The 19,007-nt window shown below is 36.5% G+C and overlaps 2 protein-coding genes across 7 annotated transcripts in view; both read right to left on the reverse strand.

The window, feature by feature from the left end:
- Positions 1-19,007, reverse strand: part of LOC119076005 (dystrophin, isoforms A/C/F/G/H) — a 339,975-nt gene that overhangs the window by 269,105 nt on the left and 51,863 nt on the right. For all 6 annotated transcript variants that reach the window (XM_037182582.1, XM_037182583.1, XM_037182580.1 and 3 more), the window contains 3 exons: positions 18,546-18,913; positions 18,215-18,482; positions 15,645-15,882 (listed from right to left, as the gene is read on the reverse strand). In XM_037182582.1, the coding sequence (XP_037038477.1) occupies positions 15,645-15,882; positions 18,215-18,482; positions 18,546-18,913 (874 nt within the window). The remainder of the gene's footprint in view (positions 1-15,644; positions 15,883-18,214; positions 18,483-18,545; positions 18,914-19,007) is intronic.
- LOC119076034 lies at positions 3,928-6,328 on the reverse strand. Its single transcript, XM_037182653.1, has 4 exons — positions 5,012-6,328; positions 4,395-4,942; positions 4,105-4,299; positions 3,928-4,057 (listed from the first exon to the last, which is right to left on the reverse strand). The coding sequence occupies exons 1-4, from the start codon at positions 6,305-6,307 to the stop codon at positions 4,027-4,029; spliced, it is 2,070 nt and encodes a 689-aa protein (XP_037038548.1). The 5' UTR covers positions 6,308-6,328; the 3' UTR covers positions 3,928-4,026.

The following is a 19,007-nucleotide window of genomic DNA, read 5'->3' on the forward strand; positions in this document are numbered from 1 at the left end:
CAACTTTTGTACTACTCAAAGGCCCATCAAAGCCAGCAAAAATTCTTTCAAGCTCACAACAAATCGCTTGTTGCCACAACCAAACCATAACAAAGTGGATGGTGTGACCTCTAAGAGAGGATATTCGAGATTTTCTTTCGGATTATCATCGCCAGATATCAAATTCCTGCTTTCATTTCCAATTAATTTTCTTCCGGGAAGTTCAACGGGAAGTTGTAAAATCTTCATAGAGGAAGAAAGATTGATTCTAACAATTAGAATGCAAATTGTGAGTTTAATTACGACAGAAATTAATATTTCTTTCAATCAAGTACCGTTCTGTTATTGAGTCATAATTTAGTTTGTCGTTACAAATATCTAGCGAATATTTAAGGAACTTTATCAGCAACATGAATCTGAGAGTTTCAAAATTTTTTTCGAAAATATTGACTCACAGTAACATAATGGATGAAAAGAAAACTAACAAAAAGATCACAGACATTTTCCTTTTTGTTGCAAAAAACACATAAATCCAAAATTACATTGTTCAGTTTATTAATAAACGACCATCTGTAACCGGCAAAATCGAAACTAATACCAACGAACACGATTTCAATTTAATTTACTGGGTCAAGTGGTTGAATATATCGCACGCACAGTATACCACCACATAAACCATTATTGTATCATGTGCTTCTCACGAACGCATTCTATTGACATGATCTTATTATAGTCTCCGTTTTTATCGAAAGAAAAACATACGGAAAATGCTGTGCCAAAAAAAACGAGCAAATTTTTCTTCTCACAAAACCCATATCACGATTGGACATTTTCACCCATCAAACCGTGTATGCATTACTGTTTGGATGATTGTGTGTAGTAGCAGTTACTTACTTGTTAAGGGTGAATACAATGGAAGAAAACAGTTTTCGCGTTTTCGCCGAAAATATGGAAAAAATTTTCTAATTTGAAGTGATGTTTACATGGCCAAAAGTTGAAGTCAATGGAAGCAAAAATAAGCGACCATCTGCAGCAAAATACTTGACTGCTGAAGTGATAGATACTAAAAGAACTGTAAAATAGTATCGAACTCCGAAAAGTGCATCTTATCTTGAGAAACTCAGGAGTGACTAATCATCTGTTATCGACATCAAGGACAAAAATAAGCGATGACCCCCGTTTACGTGGTTTTATATAATTAGATGTATGTAAACAATTAAAGTAAAAGATTTTCTAGCATCATTCAGCTTTAAGTCAGCAGTAACGCTAGAATTCTGGGAAACTTTGAACAGTGCTACCACTATCAACCACATCAACCTAATATGGGTGCCAGGTCACCAAGGTATTGAAGGTAACGAAATCGCAGACGAGCTAGCCAGAATTGCGGCTTTAAGCACACCAATTGGACCAGAACCAATAATGGGCACGCCCCACTCATACAGTAAAAGTATAATTAAAATAATAAGGACAAAAAGATCAAAAATTTATTGGGACAGCATTACAAGCTGCAGACAATCCAAAAACTGCATCAACATATGCGACAGAAACTCAAAGTTTCTACTGAACGTAAGCAGAACAAGACTGAAAATCTTCACCAGCGTAACAACTGGACACTACGGATTTAACAAACACCTCACAACTATAGGAAAACGAACGGATCCAGGGTGTGATCTGTGTGGCCATCACACTGACACAGCCGAACATTACCTCTGCCATTGCCCAGCTTTCATCATGAAAAGGCGAAAGCACTTAGGCAACTAAGCACAATGGGCCCAAACAGAGGCCCCCGTGCGTGTTCTACCACGGTAGAACGGCTACTTAAAAAAAAAAGATTTTCTATGGAATACGAGTCGATGCTTTGAACAAAGAAAGTAATAGATTTAATCGTTGTATGGCTATCGCACGACAGCTAATTTCGAGAGTCGCAATTCAAACTTACACTTGAGCCACCCTTGGAACCGTTTAAAATCCATTTTTAAAAAAATGACAATCTATAAAGGAAAAAGGAAACACCAAAGACTGACACATGTGTCAACTTACAAAAGAGATTTTACCTACTTCCCAGTTCCCACTAAATTATTATAAAATGTGCCTTCTCTCTCAATTTCTTGGAAAACTTCTCAAACTTTACGATAATTGAACTCCTTTTGAGCATTTTACAAATTCAACGATGGCTCACTTACACGCAACGTAAACGTTTATTATGTTTCTCGATAAACACCCCGACATCATTTATTTATGTGCATACGTGTGTTCAGCACAAGAGTGTTAGATTAAAGAATGTACAAGACACTTAAGCATTCACTTTCTCAAAATTGTTATACTCTGAAGCCACTAAAAACTCGATGGGGGAATTAATAATTTTGAATAATTAATGATCACCATCAACAAATTCGAAAATCTATAGTCACCGATTTCACTCTGTGGGGAACGCATGCATATATTCACAAACGGAAAGCTATCATTTTAATAATTCACACATACTCGCTACCAACACGTTATTCCTTCCATATCTTCTTTTCCCAGTACTAGAGGCATTGAAACTCCCAGTTGGGGAGGTCAACAAATTTCACTAACGCTTTTCTTTACCACGGTAAATATTTATTCATGACACACATGGAAGACATGGAAAACAAAAAAATTGCACGACAAAGTGTAAAGTACGAAAGAAAAATTCTCAGTTTTCGAGCGTATACGAAACACGGTGAAACGCTACGAGAACCAGACAGAATCAACTACCCCGTCGAATTTTCCACATTGAACTGAATGTTTCAAAACAAAAACCATGAGCCATATACAGCAAGTTAAAGTGAATATTCGTTGGTTTCCGCGCTTTTTCCACTTTTTTGCTTAAAGAAAGAAAGAAAAAAAAACAGCTGGGCCTGTACACTGTCGGAATTTATATGCAGAGACACGTTATAGGTTTAGGTTATGGTTTTGCTCTACGGGGAAAATAGTATTGCCTTTATAGCCCGACTCATGTGAGAGAAGGCATTTTGTACATAAATGTATACGCTATACGTGCCACACCGGCATTTCAAAAACCGTATGACATCGCTTTAATATGACTACATGCTGAGAACGGTAAGCTGTAGGCTGTGTGCTTGTATTGGCAAGGTTAAGAAGGTTATTTTCACTGCAATGTTCGGTGGACGTATATAGCATTATGTGCTTTGTGTCTATAGAATGTTATAAAGAAAACACACTATTGCGGAACCGGTTGAATACCGGAAGTAATTTTCGATCAGAGGGAAAAATAGAGAAAATAAACATGTCCAAATATTGAATGAAAGCGAGAGTGATGAATTTGATGGGAAAACGATTAAGCATACGTCATGTCGTAATCTGCCCTGTTAAGCTCAAATGCCGTATCGCAAAAGAAAGTTCTTAACAAAAATTACCGTATGTCAGTATCTTCAACAAGAAAGCGACGAAAGCACAAAAGCTACAAATGTCATGATAAAGTATTGAGCGCATTCATTGGAAATGTCATGTGCTGCAAAAATACTATTTTGCTTTTGCGAGATGAACAAAACCAAAATTTCATGACTTTTACAAATAAATAACTTGAGTATTCAATTCGATTCAAGTGAATATTGATGTGCAATACCTATCATTTAAACTAAACATTCGTACAGATTAATTTAAAATAGGAAATATGAATGACATTGCAATTCTGCTGTGAAAGACGAAGATCTGTTAAAAAAGGTACGAATATAGGAATAAAAGTGATTTAATCTCAAGTGTTTATTTAACAAATTTAAGAAACTCCAGCTCGATCTCAGAATTTTTTTTAACATAAAATATCGTGCACACTGCCGTAGATTTTTTATTTGGATGATTTAGATGGCTTTTTGGTGGTTGGTTTTTTGGTGGTTGGTTTTTTGGTGATAGGTTCTTTAATGGTTGATTTTTTGGTGATAGGTTCTTTGGTGGTTGGTTTTTTGATGACTGGTTCTTTGGTGGTTGGTTTTTTGGTGATCGGCTCTTTGGTGGTTGGTTTTTTAGTCGTTGTTTCTTTGGTCTTCGGAGCCAGTTTTTGGTTGTTCACAGCCTTGCTTCTGTTGACACATTCATACTAAACAAAACGACTGGTCAATCAACATAATTTTCAAAAAAACTCACGTCTTGTATTGAACTCCTTTCGATTTTTCGGTATTGCCAGCCTCTTCAGCTTGACGTCCTCGCCGTGGATTTTTTTTGCTTTGGGTAGAAGAAGTTCCACCAAGAATTCTCGTTTTCGGATATTTTTTTTTCGTTTCTTGATTTTTCGTAGGCAAATAATTTGTGGTCGTTACTTGCTTGACTAGTGCGGTATTTCTATATAAAGATTCGAAGTTAAATGGAATTAGGTTTTTTTTTCGTGTCAAATTAACGCTGTGAGAAGAATGAAGACGAATTGTTACATGACTCACTTCTTAAATTGACCTCTCTTTGGTTTTAAATTGCTTTGAATCACAGTGTTTTCTGTTTGACGGCTTAGCCTGGGAACTTTTTTACGTTGGGTTACAGAGCCATCCGAAACTATCGATTTCGAACTCGCTTTATTTACAGCTAGGTTTTGCCAGAATTCCATTTTTTCGGTTGGAAAGATGGAACATAGCTTGAGGATGCTCTTTTTCCGTTCTTCGTGAATGCCACAAACAGAAGTCTCTGCCGGAGGTGCTGGAATTTCGCCTTTCGCATATTTTTTTTGGAGAAAATCAAGGTCGATCTCTTCCATCGAAGAGAAACTCTTCTTGCATTTCAAAGTAAAGCTTCCTCTCTCCGCAGTTACTTGAACCATTTCATGCATGTACAGAGAAGACGTTCTTTTCGGTCGAGACGAACAATCTTGCCATTTCATGAAATTAGCCGCCTCCATTGGTATCACAGTTACATGTCCCGAATTAGCATTTGATACAGCGGTCTGGAAATCGTTGAAATCATATACTTTGTTCATTTCTGTCAATGACTTTTCCACCTGCAAAGGGATTAAAAGTATTACTGAAACATTGCTGCAAAATTTTTCATTTACAAATAACGAACATACCTGGAAGTGGAAGCTGTCTGCTGACATGAAAGTATGTCCGGGCTCAAAGTAATTCAATTGAATTTTGGTAGCTTCGATTAACTCTGAATTGATCATGTAAACCAGGAAACTGAACAACGTCCAGTTTTTATTTTGGCTGCTACAATTGTCGAGCCACAAAACATGTTCCTCCACGGTTCGCTTATGAATTAAAAAATTGTAAAACGCGCTTGTTATATCCTCTTTGCATCTACCAGATATCGCTTCATGCCAAATAACGGCTACAACTTCTGACGTTCGAGGATTGTTCTGATATCCTCCAAGTGGCGCGAATGTGTGGTTGTAGGCTGACAGCCGTGATGAAAAAATTACTTCTTTAAACATCTCTAGGCGCGGCAACATGATCACCTTTTCCAAATCCGCCGAGTAAAACGATTTTGTTTCAGTATTTAGTAGACGCTGTTTGTCGTACAATGCTCTTGATTCCGTGTATTTTTTTTTGTGAAACTGGAACTCTACACATAAGTCGCAAGTATCACAAGTGGGATTGCACTTCTTGTGTAAATCGTATTCCTCACAGGTTTCGCATTGCTCGTGCCCTAATTTTGTGAACGATATGTTTAACTCGTTGGTTACTATGCGCCTGTAGAGATAGTAAGAGCACTGGACGTGAGGATTTTCTTCTCGGAAATGTGTATGCATTGATGTGATGGTTAGGTTTTCAGGCAGGTATATTTTTTTCGGTGCATGCTCCCGCCGATGGTGTGACACATTGGGATTGTACGATCTGATGTGTGAAACAATACATTCATAGTCTTTTCGATTCGGTCTGTCATGACTTCCACGTTTAGACGATCTGGGCAATGGTATTTTGTATCTGGCGTTACCCATCGCTGTTTTGATGAAACTGTCGTTGCGTTTTGAAAAGCCTAACGTTGTCAAGTAAAATGTTTGGCACACACGCTTTATTTCCCCATTTTCATCTTTCAAGAAGTATTGGAACGTGTTGTTTTTAATGGCTCTTGTGTTTCTTCGACGTTGTTTGATATCTTTACGGGAGATTGTTTGCACTCCAAATGTATACCTGTCTGAGAATTTCATTTGCCAAAATTCCTTGTTTATCTCCAGACGACGTTGTTGAGGTACGTTCTTATTACAATCTCCGTGCTGACATGCGGTACGTAATGGATGGATCTCTTGCTGCAGCTGAAATTTCCCGGCCAACCTTTCTTTGAGCGGCATCTTGAAAACACGTCTCTTTCTTACCAAACCATTTTTCGTCAAAGTCGAATTGTCCTTCGTTTCGATCAATGACATTTTCAACTCAGAAATTCGATCTGAAACGTTACAGAAACCTAAGTCATTTTTGCTATACGGTTGGTATACGATTGAAGAAGTGCAGTTGAACCCTTATAAAAACCTGATTTAAATGAGATTTAAATCAGGTCAGGCTGAGTATGACAACTCATTCTCTCAGGCTCCGGTTAAGATCAGGTTCAAGTCAACTTAAATTTAATCAAGGCGATTTGAACCTTACCTTACACCACCGACAAAATGGAAATCAAATCATAAAATACCGCTTTGTTTCAGATGGATAGAAGAGGCCGGATCACCATTACCGTGCTCATTTTCAGTCTGAACGTTACTGCGAACGGGCGTATACATTCTTGAACCGGTTTCAACTTCGTTAAATTCGATTTGGTCAGAATTGCTCCGATCTGGAAGATTATTATTTTCCGTATGTGAGTCGTCAGCATGTATCGGTCCAGTTACACACTCATCGGCGAGCCAATTTTCATCGACTTCGATCAATTCGATTTGGCTAGAATTGCTTTCATCCGGATGATTTGAATCTTTCGAATTTGGCTCGTCAGCATGAATCGATCCAGTTACACACTCATCAGTGAGCCAATTGTCATCTACTTCGAACACTTCGATTCGGACAGAGTTGCTTCGATCCAGATGTTGATCGTCAAGACGCATCGATCCAGTTACACACTCATCGGCGAGCCAATTGTCATCCACTTTGATCAATTCGATTCGGTCAGAATTGCTCCGACCCGGATGTTGATCGTCAACATTCATCGATCCAGTTACACGCTCATCAGTGAGCCAATTGTCATCGACTTCAACCAATTGGACCCTGCCAGAATGGTTTCGATCCGGATGATTTGAGTCTTCCGAATGTTCATCGTCTACATTTGTCGGTCCAGTTACACACTCATCGGCTAGCCAATTTTCATCGACCTCGATCAATTCGATTTGACTAGAATTGCTGTGATCCGGATAATTTGAATCTTCCGAATTTGGTTCGTCAACATTCATCGATCCAGTTACACACACATCAGTGAGCCAATTGTCATCCACTTCGAACAATTCGATTCGGTCAGAATTGGTTCGATTCGGAAGATTTGCATCTTCCGGATGTTCATCGTCAACATGTATCGGTCCAGTTACACACTCATCGGCGAGCCAATTTTCATCGACCTCGATCAATTCGATTTGGCTAGAATTGCTTTGATCCGGATGTTGATTGTCAAAATGCACCGATCCAGTTACATACTCATCGGCGAGCCAATTGTCATCAACTTCGATCAATTCGGTTTGGTCAGAATTGCGTTGATCCGGATATTGTGCAAATGCGAACGACCCGATTTGGCCATTATCATTTTCATTCAGACGATTTGCTTTCCCTGTAAGTTCCATATCGGCCATCAATATAATGCAATTTTCATTGCGTTCAAACGAAAAAATATTACTTCCAAAATACGGTTGCTGCTTAACCTCACTTTTATTATAAAATGAGTCATCGTGGGTTCGAATATTCAATTTATCTAAATTTGCCGATGAAATTTGATACAATGCACAGTCTGTTCTTTGTTTAGGATCCATTAAAGCATAATTTATTTGAAAAACTGAAAAAAATCAATTTTTTTGTGGTTTTCTTCTGGTGCGTATTCAATTTTCGTTTTACTTTGAAAAGAATGACATTCAAACTTGTGCGCAAGTGATGAATGCGTTCTATAATTTGGTTAGTATAGCTTAAGGGGCTCAAATGACGAATTAACGAGATACAAAGCTTTCTTGAACTTTCATAAACATTTTCATATTCTCTTGCGATACGGCATTTAAGTTTAACAGGGCAGTAATGGCATGGAATTTATGTAAAAGCGTAACCGAATGAATGGTGAGTACAGGAAAACGGTTTCGGTTGGAAGAACTAATTTTTTTTTTTTGTGGATTACATTCGAAGTGAAAACATTTTTGTTTGGGTAGAGAAAAGAATGAAAAGAAAAACATTTTCAAATGGGTAATGTCAGAAGCACACACACGACGTGCACATATGGACGATGTCAAGTAAATATGAAAAATTGTATCATAAAATAAATTGAAAACTTGTCTGTTTGGAAAGCAAGTAACTCTTCGTTGCACATCCTCTGGAGATTTAATATTTATGGAATGGCAATTTTGATATTTTCAATTTAAAGGAAAAAAAACTTTTTTTTCGATATTTAAGAAGCGACCCAGCAGACTACATAACACTTATATGTACTCTAATGGTTCGTTGATGTAAAGTGCAACGCTACTCTGCTTTAAAAAAAAAGTGAAAATTTTTGGCTCCACTAATCGTCAACAGCAGCAGTGACGATTTTCCTTTTAGACTAGTTCTGGTGGCTTAAAGGCCTCCCTTAAGTGCCATACTAGAATTAGTCTTAGGACTAATTCATAAAGTATGACACGCTTATAGAGGGAATGGGGTCTAATCGAAGTGGTCAGTCCATACATTTTGTTATTCACATTTCATACAATTTCGTGTTCTGGATGTGTTCGAAAAATCTTCGATTTTAGCGTGACATACTTTATGAACGACCACCTAATGCTGGTATTCGTATTTAAATCTTCCACGAAAGGCACACCAAGCTATTAAACATTCAATGCATTACCATAATTACGTGCAGGATCTACAAGCTGTTGGTCTATATTGGAGAGTCTTATTATTTCATCTTAGCCATTACCCACAGTATAGTGGCAAAACAATTGGGATATTCGTTTCGTGTTTCGTGTATACATCACAATATACGATACGTATACTCTGTTCGTATGAAAAATGAAACTGCATTTGCGTTTTAGTACCATCATCACACCAGCTTACTGGCTTTTACTCTTTCTATCTCTCTCTCTCTTCGGTCGAATTCAATTTTGAACCGCTGCCAAACGATCAAGTGTCTGCAAAATGTAGGCTCAAAATTTATTGGTCCTACGATGGTAGACAGAAAAAAAATTCAATTTATTTCATCTATTGCAGTCTTGAGAGTATAAATATCATTTTCGGATTCAGTTGAGCCGTATGAAGTGTTATGGTTTAGCGGTGGCCTTTTTCGTAAAAAAAGGAAAAGAAAATGAAGAGAGCGATGAGGTGTGCTTCGGATCAAATCGAACCAATTGTCACTCACAGGTTTTTATTCCACGCAAAAAATATTGGATAAAAAATTAAAAAATTGCGTAAATCGATACACCTTGTCACCGTAGAAAGACGAATGTAAACAATGGGTTTTTTTTCGCATATCTCTTTTAACACACGACTGCCATTTCCATCAGATTAATAGTGTTGACCGAGTCGACCATTATGTTGTTCATATCGTATCGTACACATATTTGGAATTTAACGTATGTATTGTGTGCAATCCATACCGACCGGCGTGTATAATGATACCACTACTGATTTTACAATATTATGTAGGGAAAATATTTGCAAAGATTAATGGAATAATCTGTTCATGCTATTTTATTATCAACTTTGAACGGATTAGTTCAGAAGCCAACTATTGAGTACCTGTTGGTTGAAGACTAACAACTGTGCAGCTTGGACTTTATTATTATCACAGAGCATTACAAATGCACACTGTCATGGTAATTTATTCCATGGTAATTAATACTCTCCACGAATTCATATCACATTCATTTTGGACAATTTAATAGAAAAATGCAATTCCCTTAATTAGCAATTTAATTTCAGTAATTCAATACCTCGATAAATCCTCGCCGAAACGACGAATAAATCGGCCCATTCGCCTTCAAGGTATAGAAAGACCAGTTGTCACCTTTCATATTCTACGATTCAGTTGGAAATTTACTGCAAAATTTTCCAGTCGTGAAAATGTGTCGATACCGGAGCGTATAATATCGGTAATAAAGTATATCATTCGCTACATTAAACGTTTCGCAACCAGATGCAATATGAAATTAATTTTTAAGCGAATTTTCATTCAATTTAATATTTCTTTTGTGAAGTCATAAAACGGAAATTTTGAATTTAATTTTATAAACGCACGTTCCGATCCAGGAGTACCGAAGTGACGTGCTATGGATTTTCGGTATTTATAGATTGTGGATTTGAGCACTATTTCACAGGACTCTCAATGATTGACGCTGTCGGCAAGTCGGTCACACTTCTGTCACTTCATCGAACAATATTTTCATGGACAATGTGATCGAAAATTTAATTTCCTAGCAAATGGTTTTGATTTTTGAATTTCGTATCTCACAAGACCGACTCGAAGTCAATGCCATCGCTGATTTTTGCGGTAGTGACAATAACGATTTCCACAATCTATTGTTAGCTTAATTGAGCCGATTAAAACTGTGATTTCCGAATAGAGTTTGGATAGTTTTTTCTGGATAGGTTGAACAGCTCTGCTACTGCTATGCTACAACGTTGAATAAGAAAAGATCGGAAGATAACTCTACTTTACATTGCACGTTTTTTGCTGTAACATTTCAAACTCAAAATTTCGTTTTCCAACAATTTGTTCTATTGACTTGAAATATAGGAGAAATCAAATCGTAAGGGTAATTTTTCGTGTCGATGCAATATTATTGATTAGTGCACTGTGCAGCAGAGCTGACTACAAAATGAGAATAATCTCAGTATTTTTGTGCATGGTAGTTCTTTTTCCCTGTTTTTTTCGTAGTGTTTACGAATCAAATATCCAAATCTAATATTGAATCCAGTTCGATCTTGGCATTTTAAGGACAGTGACAGGGTCTGTTAAATATTGGATTTTGTTTGTTTTACAGAACTTGGGTGCTTCGTTAACCAGTTAATCGTATAGTAACGCAACCCTTGCTTAGCTAAGAAATGTGTTATTTGAAAATATACAGTGAACGACATCTGAAATGTCTCACTGTCATTTTTTTCAGAGAATGTCATTGTGAATAAATTTGCAATGACACAATAAAATTCTCAGAAAAATTTGACAGTGAGACATTTGAGATGTCGTTCACTGTATTAATTTATATAACCGTTAGCGTAACGGTATTTTTTACCATCTCAACCTTTATTACCTCTCGTGTTATAAGCTTCGCTGTTTCGCGAAAAATCTTATTTCAATGAAGCTGACAGCAACAAAAAAATAATTAAATTTTTACTGGACGTATTTTAGTCCAATAAAAAGCAAATGTATAACGCCTGAGTTAGTACTCCGGAACTGTAATTAATCATCTAATCACATAGCAGATATTGAGTTAATTGAAGAGTTTATTACGTTTTCGGACTCCTAAGACGATGCCTTATCCGCTGGCACTTCATTGGACTATATACTTTTGTGTTGACATTACTAAAATCGGATAAATTGCAAGGAAATCTGTAGGAGTAGGAGAAGAGAAGTCAAAGTTCGATGAGAAGGACGAATGTAGACCCAACTCTTTTACATAAAGCATCTACCGTTGAAAGTGATATCCACTTTCTAATGTTTAAGACTCGAAACAGATTGTTTTTGACCTGGCCTGAATCTGACACTGTAGACATGAAACGTTTCAGGCCATGATCAGGTTCCTCATTAAATTTACCTGAACCTATCCTGATTTACCGTTGACCTGATATCACCTGACTTGGCCTAAATTCAATTTTAATTAGAAATTTAAATGTAAAATGAAAAACCAGGTTGAAAACAAACTTAAAAACCTGCCCGATCAGGTAAGTCTATTATTTTTCAGGTTAAATTCAGATTTAAGGTTGTGTCAGATCAGGTCAAGTCAAAATTTAATCAATCAGGTTCAAATCAAGCCACGTTCAGGTAACTTGCCTTCAGGTTGAAACTTTTACAAACTTTTAGAGAAAATCAAGAAAATCAAGAAACTTCTAGAAATTCAAGAAATTTCGAGAAATTGAAGAAACTTCGAGAAATATTTCTTGAATTTCTCAAAGTTTCTTGATTTTCTCGAATTCGAGAAATTTCGAGAAATTCAAGAAATTAGTTTCCAAAAAGTAGGCCCTGTGTTGAATACAACCTGTCATGAATCCGAGCCTTATAATCTATACTGAACTACTTCCTTTGTACAAGGCTATTAGAAACACATCCTAAATCCACATAACTTGATGATATAAAAACAAAAATGCATCAGGAGTCTTCCAGAAAGCTACTGAAAAGGACCGTCTGTGTATAGCTGAGAAAAATTTCGGTGAAAAAACATTTGTGGAAAATTCAAATAACTAAACAGTTTTCATAGACAATCGATGCAGAAAGTTTTTTTTTGGATTACAATCTGAAGAATGGAGAATTTGGTTCGGATGTATTTTTAAAGAATACATAAAAATTTCCGATTCAATATCGTTCGTTTTTTTAACGCTTTCTCCCTATACGTTAACCTATTACGCTATTTTACATTATGCAAACATACTGTACTTCCCACAGTCAAGAGATATATGAATCATGCAAAATGACTGGAAAAACATTTATCATTTCTTCAAATCTGTCTTCATAAAACGCCACATTAACCAACAACACCCAATCAGAGCAAAATGTCACATATTTCCATAAATTTATCACAAGCATATTCGTCTGTTCCTGACATTTATATTTCGTTAGTTTTTTTTTTCTCCTATAAAATTTTCCAACCGAACGAGAAAAATAAAAATAAATTGAAGAGCCTTCATCGGGGGGTATCGACACATTTTTGTTCACGTAAAAATACATCTAGAAACGTTTTTAGTGTAAACTGAATGACACCGCAGGAGTTCTACAACAGGTTTCATATTAATTTTGTAAAAATTTGAGAGAGTTTTGGATAAAAGGCCAACTGGCCTGATGGTTGTTTGTTTGATCAGAAGAAACAAAGACCGTGGGGTCTGGGCCTTAATGGCTGAAATAGTGAGCGATAATCAGAACCAGTAACAAGTTATTTTGTTGAGCATCTGTTCTGCATACAATGCAATTAACGCATTTTAATTGGATACGCAGTGAACTATATTTCAAACACTCATCCACTGCTGTGAATTCCGTTTAGCCCCACACCGAGTTGTGGTGTTGTAATTGATTTAAAAATAAACCACGAAAAAATATAATCAATGACCACCCAGCCCATAATCAATTTAATTACAGCGATTGCTGATCTTAACTAGTTCCGATAACAACACGAGAAACTAAGTTTTCCTTTATTTTTCGACGTCTTCGAATGAGTTTTGCTCGCCCATAAAACACCAATATATTCAGCCGCATATAACAACATACACCCAATTCACATTCCATTAGCTTTATCAAATATAATGTATCCAAGGCACGGAATCTGGTTCCGTGTGCCCTTTTTCTTTCCTTATATTCCTTACTTTTATTCATATTGGTAAATGGACCGTGGAAAATGATTTGGTGTGTTACTTTAACGGTTTTTATTGAATTACATAAACTCAGCGCATGCAAAAGGGAAGTGTATGTCTGTTCGTTTCGCCAATCCAATGGAGGAGAAATATTTATTCTTTATTGATTTGCGTTTCGAATTTATTCTTCAGAGCTTCACATATTGATAATGGGATGTTATTTTGACGATAACGACTTTTCTTTTCAGGGAAAATCATGTCGCGAGTTTATAATGTTTTCGGTGGCAAAAGGCGAAATAAGTGTTTCTTGTGGAAGATTCAAGAACGTTGACAATTTGACATTTATTGTCGTAGTAAATGTATCATAATTGACAGAAATCGATAATTTTGCTTAATATTTTTTTTGTTGGGGTCGTTGTGAAGGTTAAAGTTGTAAGTGGGAACGTGTTTTGATAATAATGTAAATAAATGGCGATAAAATCGTCAGGCATGTTTGATGCGTCAAAAATTGAATTGAAGCCACGCAACGGTATATCCGTTGAATATTTAAAAAGATCATTAGATGGAAGTGTCATCACATGTTGGTGACAATGGTTGAGTGTATTTAGTAGATCGTCCCAATCAATTTAGGTAGGCAGGCTCGATAAAATGCAGTAAAAACAAATATCAGCATAGAATCCTTTACCAATCTTTAGTCATCTGTTTTCGATAAAAAAAACGACCGAAATAAGCGACGAGCTTGCCTAGTGTGCTATTAATATATAGTCAAAATAGTAGCAAAACTATTGAAGTAAAAGAGTTGACATACAAACAGTCGATTTAAACAAAAGAAGATTTCATTGACTATATCAACATACTGTCACATTCTGATTGGTACACTAAAGAGGCACGTCGGATAAATCCAAACGCAAACAAAAACGGAGAAGGACAGTTTGATGTGTGTGGAGCCTGTGGAGCCCATGATGTCAAGAGTTCGGCAAACTAATAATTTTTTTTCTTGTTTGGAAGATATCGATCTGATCGACAAACTAATTACGTTACCGGACTTCTGGGATCATGGGCTACAAACTAGCATTTTGTTCGATTAAAATCCGTGCAGTCAAAATTTCAGAAAATTTTCAGTTGACCCATCAAACTTACCCGTTCCGTTTCTGTTTTGGTTTAGATATATCGTTCCCTAAACTTAATTCTAAGCGAAAACATAAAACAATGGTAAAAATTGAAAAATACTTCAATAATTTACTTATCCGAATGGAACTGAAATAGAAAGTGGCGTCGGGGTGGTTTGTTGGCGGGTATTGAGTTCTACGAAATTATCAGTTGGTCTTTAGAAAATAGTCTCAATGCAAACAACACGCACTCTATCAGCTTAGTAGTGGGATTCAAGTGATTCATTTTCGTTGATAGCCCGGAACAGCTTAGGTGAACGGTTTGAAACTGAATGAATTAAAAACATTCAACGAAATCAGATAAAAAGCCTCCACTTTAATATTTTACAGTCAGTTTCGATATATCAAATTTGAGAGTATACCGAGTGAAGAAGTCAACTCCAACGGTAATAAAAACAACTTTGATAAGCCAAAACAGTTATGTAGTTCTAGGAGTCATGGTCAATTTCATTAGATTTTAATTATTAAAAGGTTTTTTGAGTCCCAGACTGCTACAAACTACTGCAAGTAGACGAAATTTCGTTTCTCAATTTATCTGCAAGCCAATCTACCTTCAAATTCAACTAATAAGACAAGATTCACTTATATATTCCAGACGATTCGGTCAAATTGAATTGAAGCACCGACCGAATACGCTCATCAAAAACGAACTAACTAGAAAAAAGGAAATGAGAAAACACCCTCGGTCATCAGCAAACATAAAAAAAAATCCCAAAAATCAAACCAATTCGTATCGCATGCAAAACAAATAATAAATCACTCACTCAACCTCTCATTTCATTCATAGCTAATTGAACATGCAATCTGACAACAAGTCGTTGCTATCTATATATTCAACGGGTTGAATGTGTTTTTGTGTGAAAAGAAGAAGAAAAATACGAAATTTACTCACCACCCTTGAAGCTTCCATTTAAGCTTTCGTTCGGTGCAGTTGCTGAGGGGTAGTTCTTCGGTGAATTTTCGTTAAATTGCCATTCTTTGGCCCGATTCAAATTTGCCAGCGAAAGTTTGATTGCATCACAATGTGATGAAAGCTCTCGCTTGGCGCGCTCCAATGATTCCATGGTTGCTTTGGCTCGCGGTGACACATGCGATGTATCCATGGCAAGTTTTAAATCCTCTTGACGCTCCTACGAAAAATAACAGCAAAAATTTTGTCCACTAAGATTATGTCTGTCAACAGTGCCAGTTAATTTTTATAGTTGAAACGCGCTAGTACGATCCGGTCGACATTTTAAAAAAATACCAGAGTTTGAAAGCAATTTTATGAGTTTATCATTAGCCACTACATCATTTTAGCAACCTTGTGGTTTAAATTTGTAAACATAAACAGATTCACTGCATGTGCGATCAATTAAAAATATTTGAAAAATAAATCATTCGGATAGAGTCAGTCGAAATTTAATGCGTGACACACACACTCTCACTGCTATTTTTTTTTACCAAAAGCAAAATAAATACAAAAACAAAACTTTTCGTTAATTTTAGCCGCCACGACGACATGAACTTGTGAATGACCGATGGAAAACTGAAATGAAAACTCTGTGCATGTTTTATTGACGATGCTCGCGCTTAAGTCGGATAAAATGTTCCTCTTGTCTTTTTAACCAAATTCTTTTCTTTCTTTATTTTTGTTTTCGGTCTGTAATTGTGTTTGGATGCCGATTTCGTGTTGGAGAAATAAATAAAGAAGACGAGAGAGCCGATTATTAATAAACACATAAACACTTTAACGACTTTCGACTTTCATTTTCCGAAATGTAGCAGCAGTGGTCACTGGCCGTATAGTGCGTTTACAATGACTGGTGGGTTTCCATACGGAAAACGTTCGTTTTTACAGTAAAGCTGACTGTCGTTCTCATGATAAAGTTACGGTTTAATAAACTAGTCATATCATGAACGTTCCAGAAACGGCGAATGGACTGATCGTCTACTATCGACCAGGAACGACAAAAAACGATGAGGTCTGGCTATTGCAGTCACTTATCGAGAAATATGTGTGAAAACGAATAAACACTGAGAGACACTTTGAACAAAAGAAGTAGTAGATTCCGTTGTATACTTTCCCATTTGTCATTCACGGATAGAAGGAACTTCTATCTAGCTACAAGCTACAGCCAACTTTTAATTTCTCAGATCAGATTCATCGATCGCATGGCTTGCCATTTCAACTGAAACCGTTCACAAATGAAAATACATTTTCAATAAATTTGGGGAGTGCCTGTTTTCGTGAAATCGATTCTTGAACATTCCTGAAATTTTCTGAAATTCTTGAATTCTTGAAATTTTCTGAAATTCTTTGAATTTTCTGAGGATTTTGGAACTTCTTGAAATTCTTGGAATTTCTTAAATTCTTGGAATTTCTTGAAATTCTTGGAATTTCTTGAAATTCTTGGAATTTCTTGAAATTCTTGGAAATTCTTGAATTGAAATTCTTGGAATTTCTTGAAATTCTTGGAATTTCTTGAAATTCTTGGAATTTCTTGAAATTCTTGGAATTTCTTGAAATTCTTGGAATTTCTTGAAATTCTTGGAATTTCTTGAAATTCTTGGAATTTCTTGAAATTCTTGGAATTTTTTGAAATTCTTGGAATTTCTTGGAATTTCCTGAAATTTTTGACATTTTTTTGTGCAATTTCATGAAGTTCTTGAACGTCTTGAAAGCCTTGAAAACTCTCTGAAAGTTTTCGAAAATGTTCCTGATAATAGGCCCTGAGGTGTGACGTTGATATTAGGCGACTAGCTCATACTAGATTTTATGTTTCCAGTCTTATAGGAATAAGTAGACTGAATTTGGCCAGCAAAACATGTTAGACTCATCTCTTACTCTCAGTCATAAGTACGACAACATAGCATGATCATAGAATGACACTTGCCTAATACTTTCACCGTTCAACAAAAACGAATTAAGTTCGTCGCCGTTCTGGACCACAGAGCAATTAATGAACTTAACTCTGAAGTGAAAAGTGAAAATGCAGCTGTTGTTCAACAGAATTATATCAGGTTCAGACCGTACGTAGATCGTCGAGCATTATATTCAATCGAAACATGAGACATCGCGCCGTTGTTTATTCTTAGAAATTATCTAAGATTCACACTTTTTGTGCATTTTGATCACATAATATAGTTCAACGTTCTATTTATATGTTTACCAGAAATAAAACATCAAAACGGTATGCGCTAACAGCGAAAACAAAACAACAACAGAGGCTGGCTGTATCTTATATGAGAATGTGTTACTTTATGTACGTGAGGGATCATGCAAATGATGTGAGTTATGCATTTTTCAATTGAGTAGTAGCATGGTCGATAAATACGATCGAAAATAGAAAAGTTGTTTTATGTTTCCGCAATTGTTCGACAAGTCGAATTGTTGGGAATCGACGGAAACAGTTCTATTACATTAAAATCTTTCCGTTCGGCAAAGGGTTTTCTAGTTAAAGTCGTTCACATAAAACTTACCCGAATTGTAGCAACTTGCTGTTGCAATTCTGATTCCGAAGAGTGATCCAGGGGTCGGCTGATCATTAGCATTATATTTTCGATCAACTTCTTGGTAGCATCGCTTCCTTCATCAGATGTTTGTCGAAGGAGAAGTAGGTCCGATTTCAATCCAGTCAACAGCTGTTTGTCGTTTAATGATTTCTCCTTCGGTAAAATATGGTTTTCGGGCTGAATGGTCTGATCTTTCTGTAAGTGTTCGGCACTCCATTCGATGGTCTTTGGGATTCTGTAAATTGATGAAATTAAATTAAATCGACTGAAGGTTCCGTTTCATATAATCCCTTCCTACCGTGCATGCTTCATTTCACGGAATTTTTCTCTCAGCAACGATTGAGTCTTCATGACAGTGGCAGATAGTTCAGTGGACTTGCCATGAGTCTCCAACACTAGTGTGTCACCCTGAGAGATCAGAGTGGCTGCGTCGGGTGCAATACTCAATTTCAGATGTTCTATTGTTTCCGGTCCTTCGTTGCAGTTTTCGATCGTTTGACGAGTCGTATCCAATTTCCTGATCATGTACTGTGCGGTTTTATCAAATTCTGAGACTCGCTGCTCCAGCGAAATCGAATTCTTGTTGCTCATTGACGTGGCTGTCAGATCAGGGAATTTATTTTGTCGTCCAGTTGACTTGGCAGAGTTCGGAGTTTCAATGCGGCCCTGGAAAGAATTTTCAATTTGTGATTTTGTGGCAATTCACTAAGTTTGAGAGTTGGGACATGGTGCCGAATGCTTAGATAATAAAAGTAAACTA

Source organism: Bradysia coprophila, unplaced genomic scaffold (genome assembly GCF_014529535.1).
Source record: "Bradysia coprophila strain Holo2 unplaced genomic scaffold, BU_Bcop_v1 contig_232, whole genome shotgun sequence".
Classification (NCBI taxonomy): Eukaryota; Metazoa; Arthropoda; class Insecta; order Diptera; family Sciaridae; genus Bradysia; species Bradysia coprophila.

Excerpts from the sequence above, each read along its gene's own strand:
- LOC119076034 (XM_037182653.1), bottom strand. The coding sequence starts at position 6,307 with ATGTCATTGATCGAAACGAAGGACAATTCGACTTTGACGAAAAATGGT. Across the intron at positions 4,300-4,394 it reads AAGAGAGGTCAATTTAAGAA|AAATACCGCACTAGTCAAGC; the intron begins GTGAGTCATGTA and ends ATCTTTATATAG. Across the intron at positions 4,058-4,104 it reads AAAGGAGTTCAATACAAGAC|TATGAATGTGTCAACAGAAG; the intron begins GTGAGTTTTTTT and ends CGTTTTGTTTAG.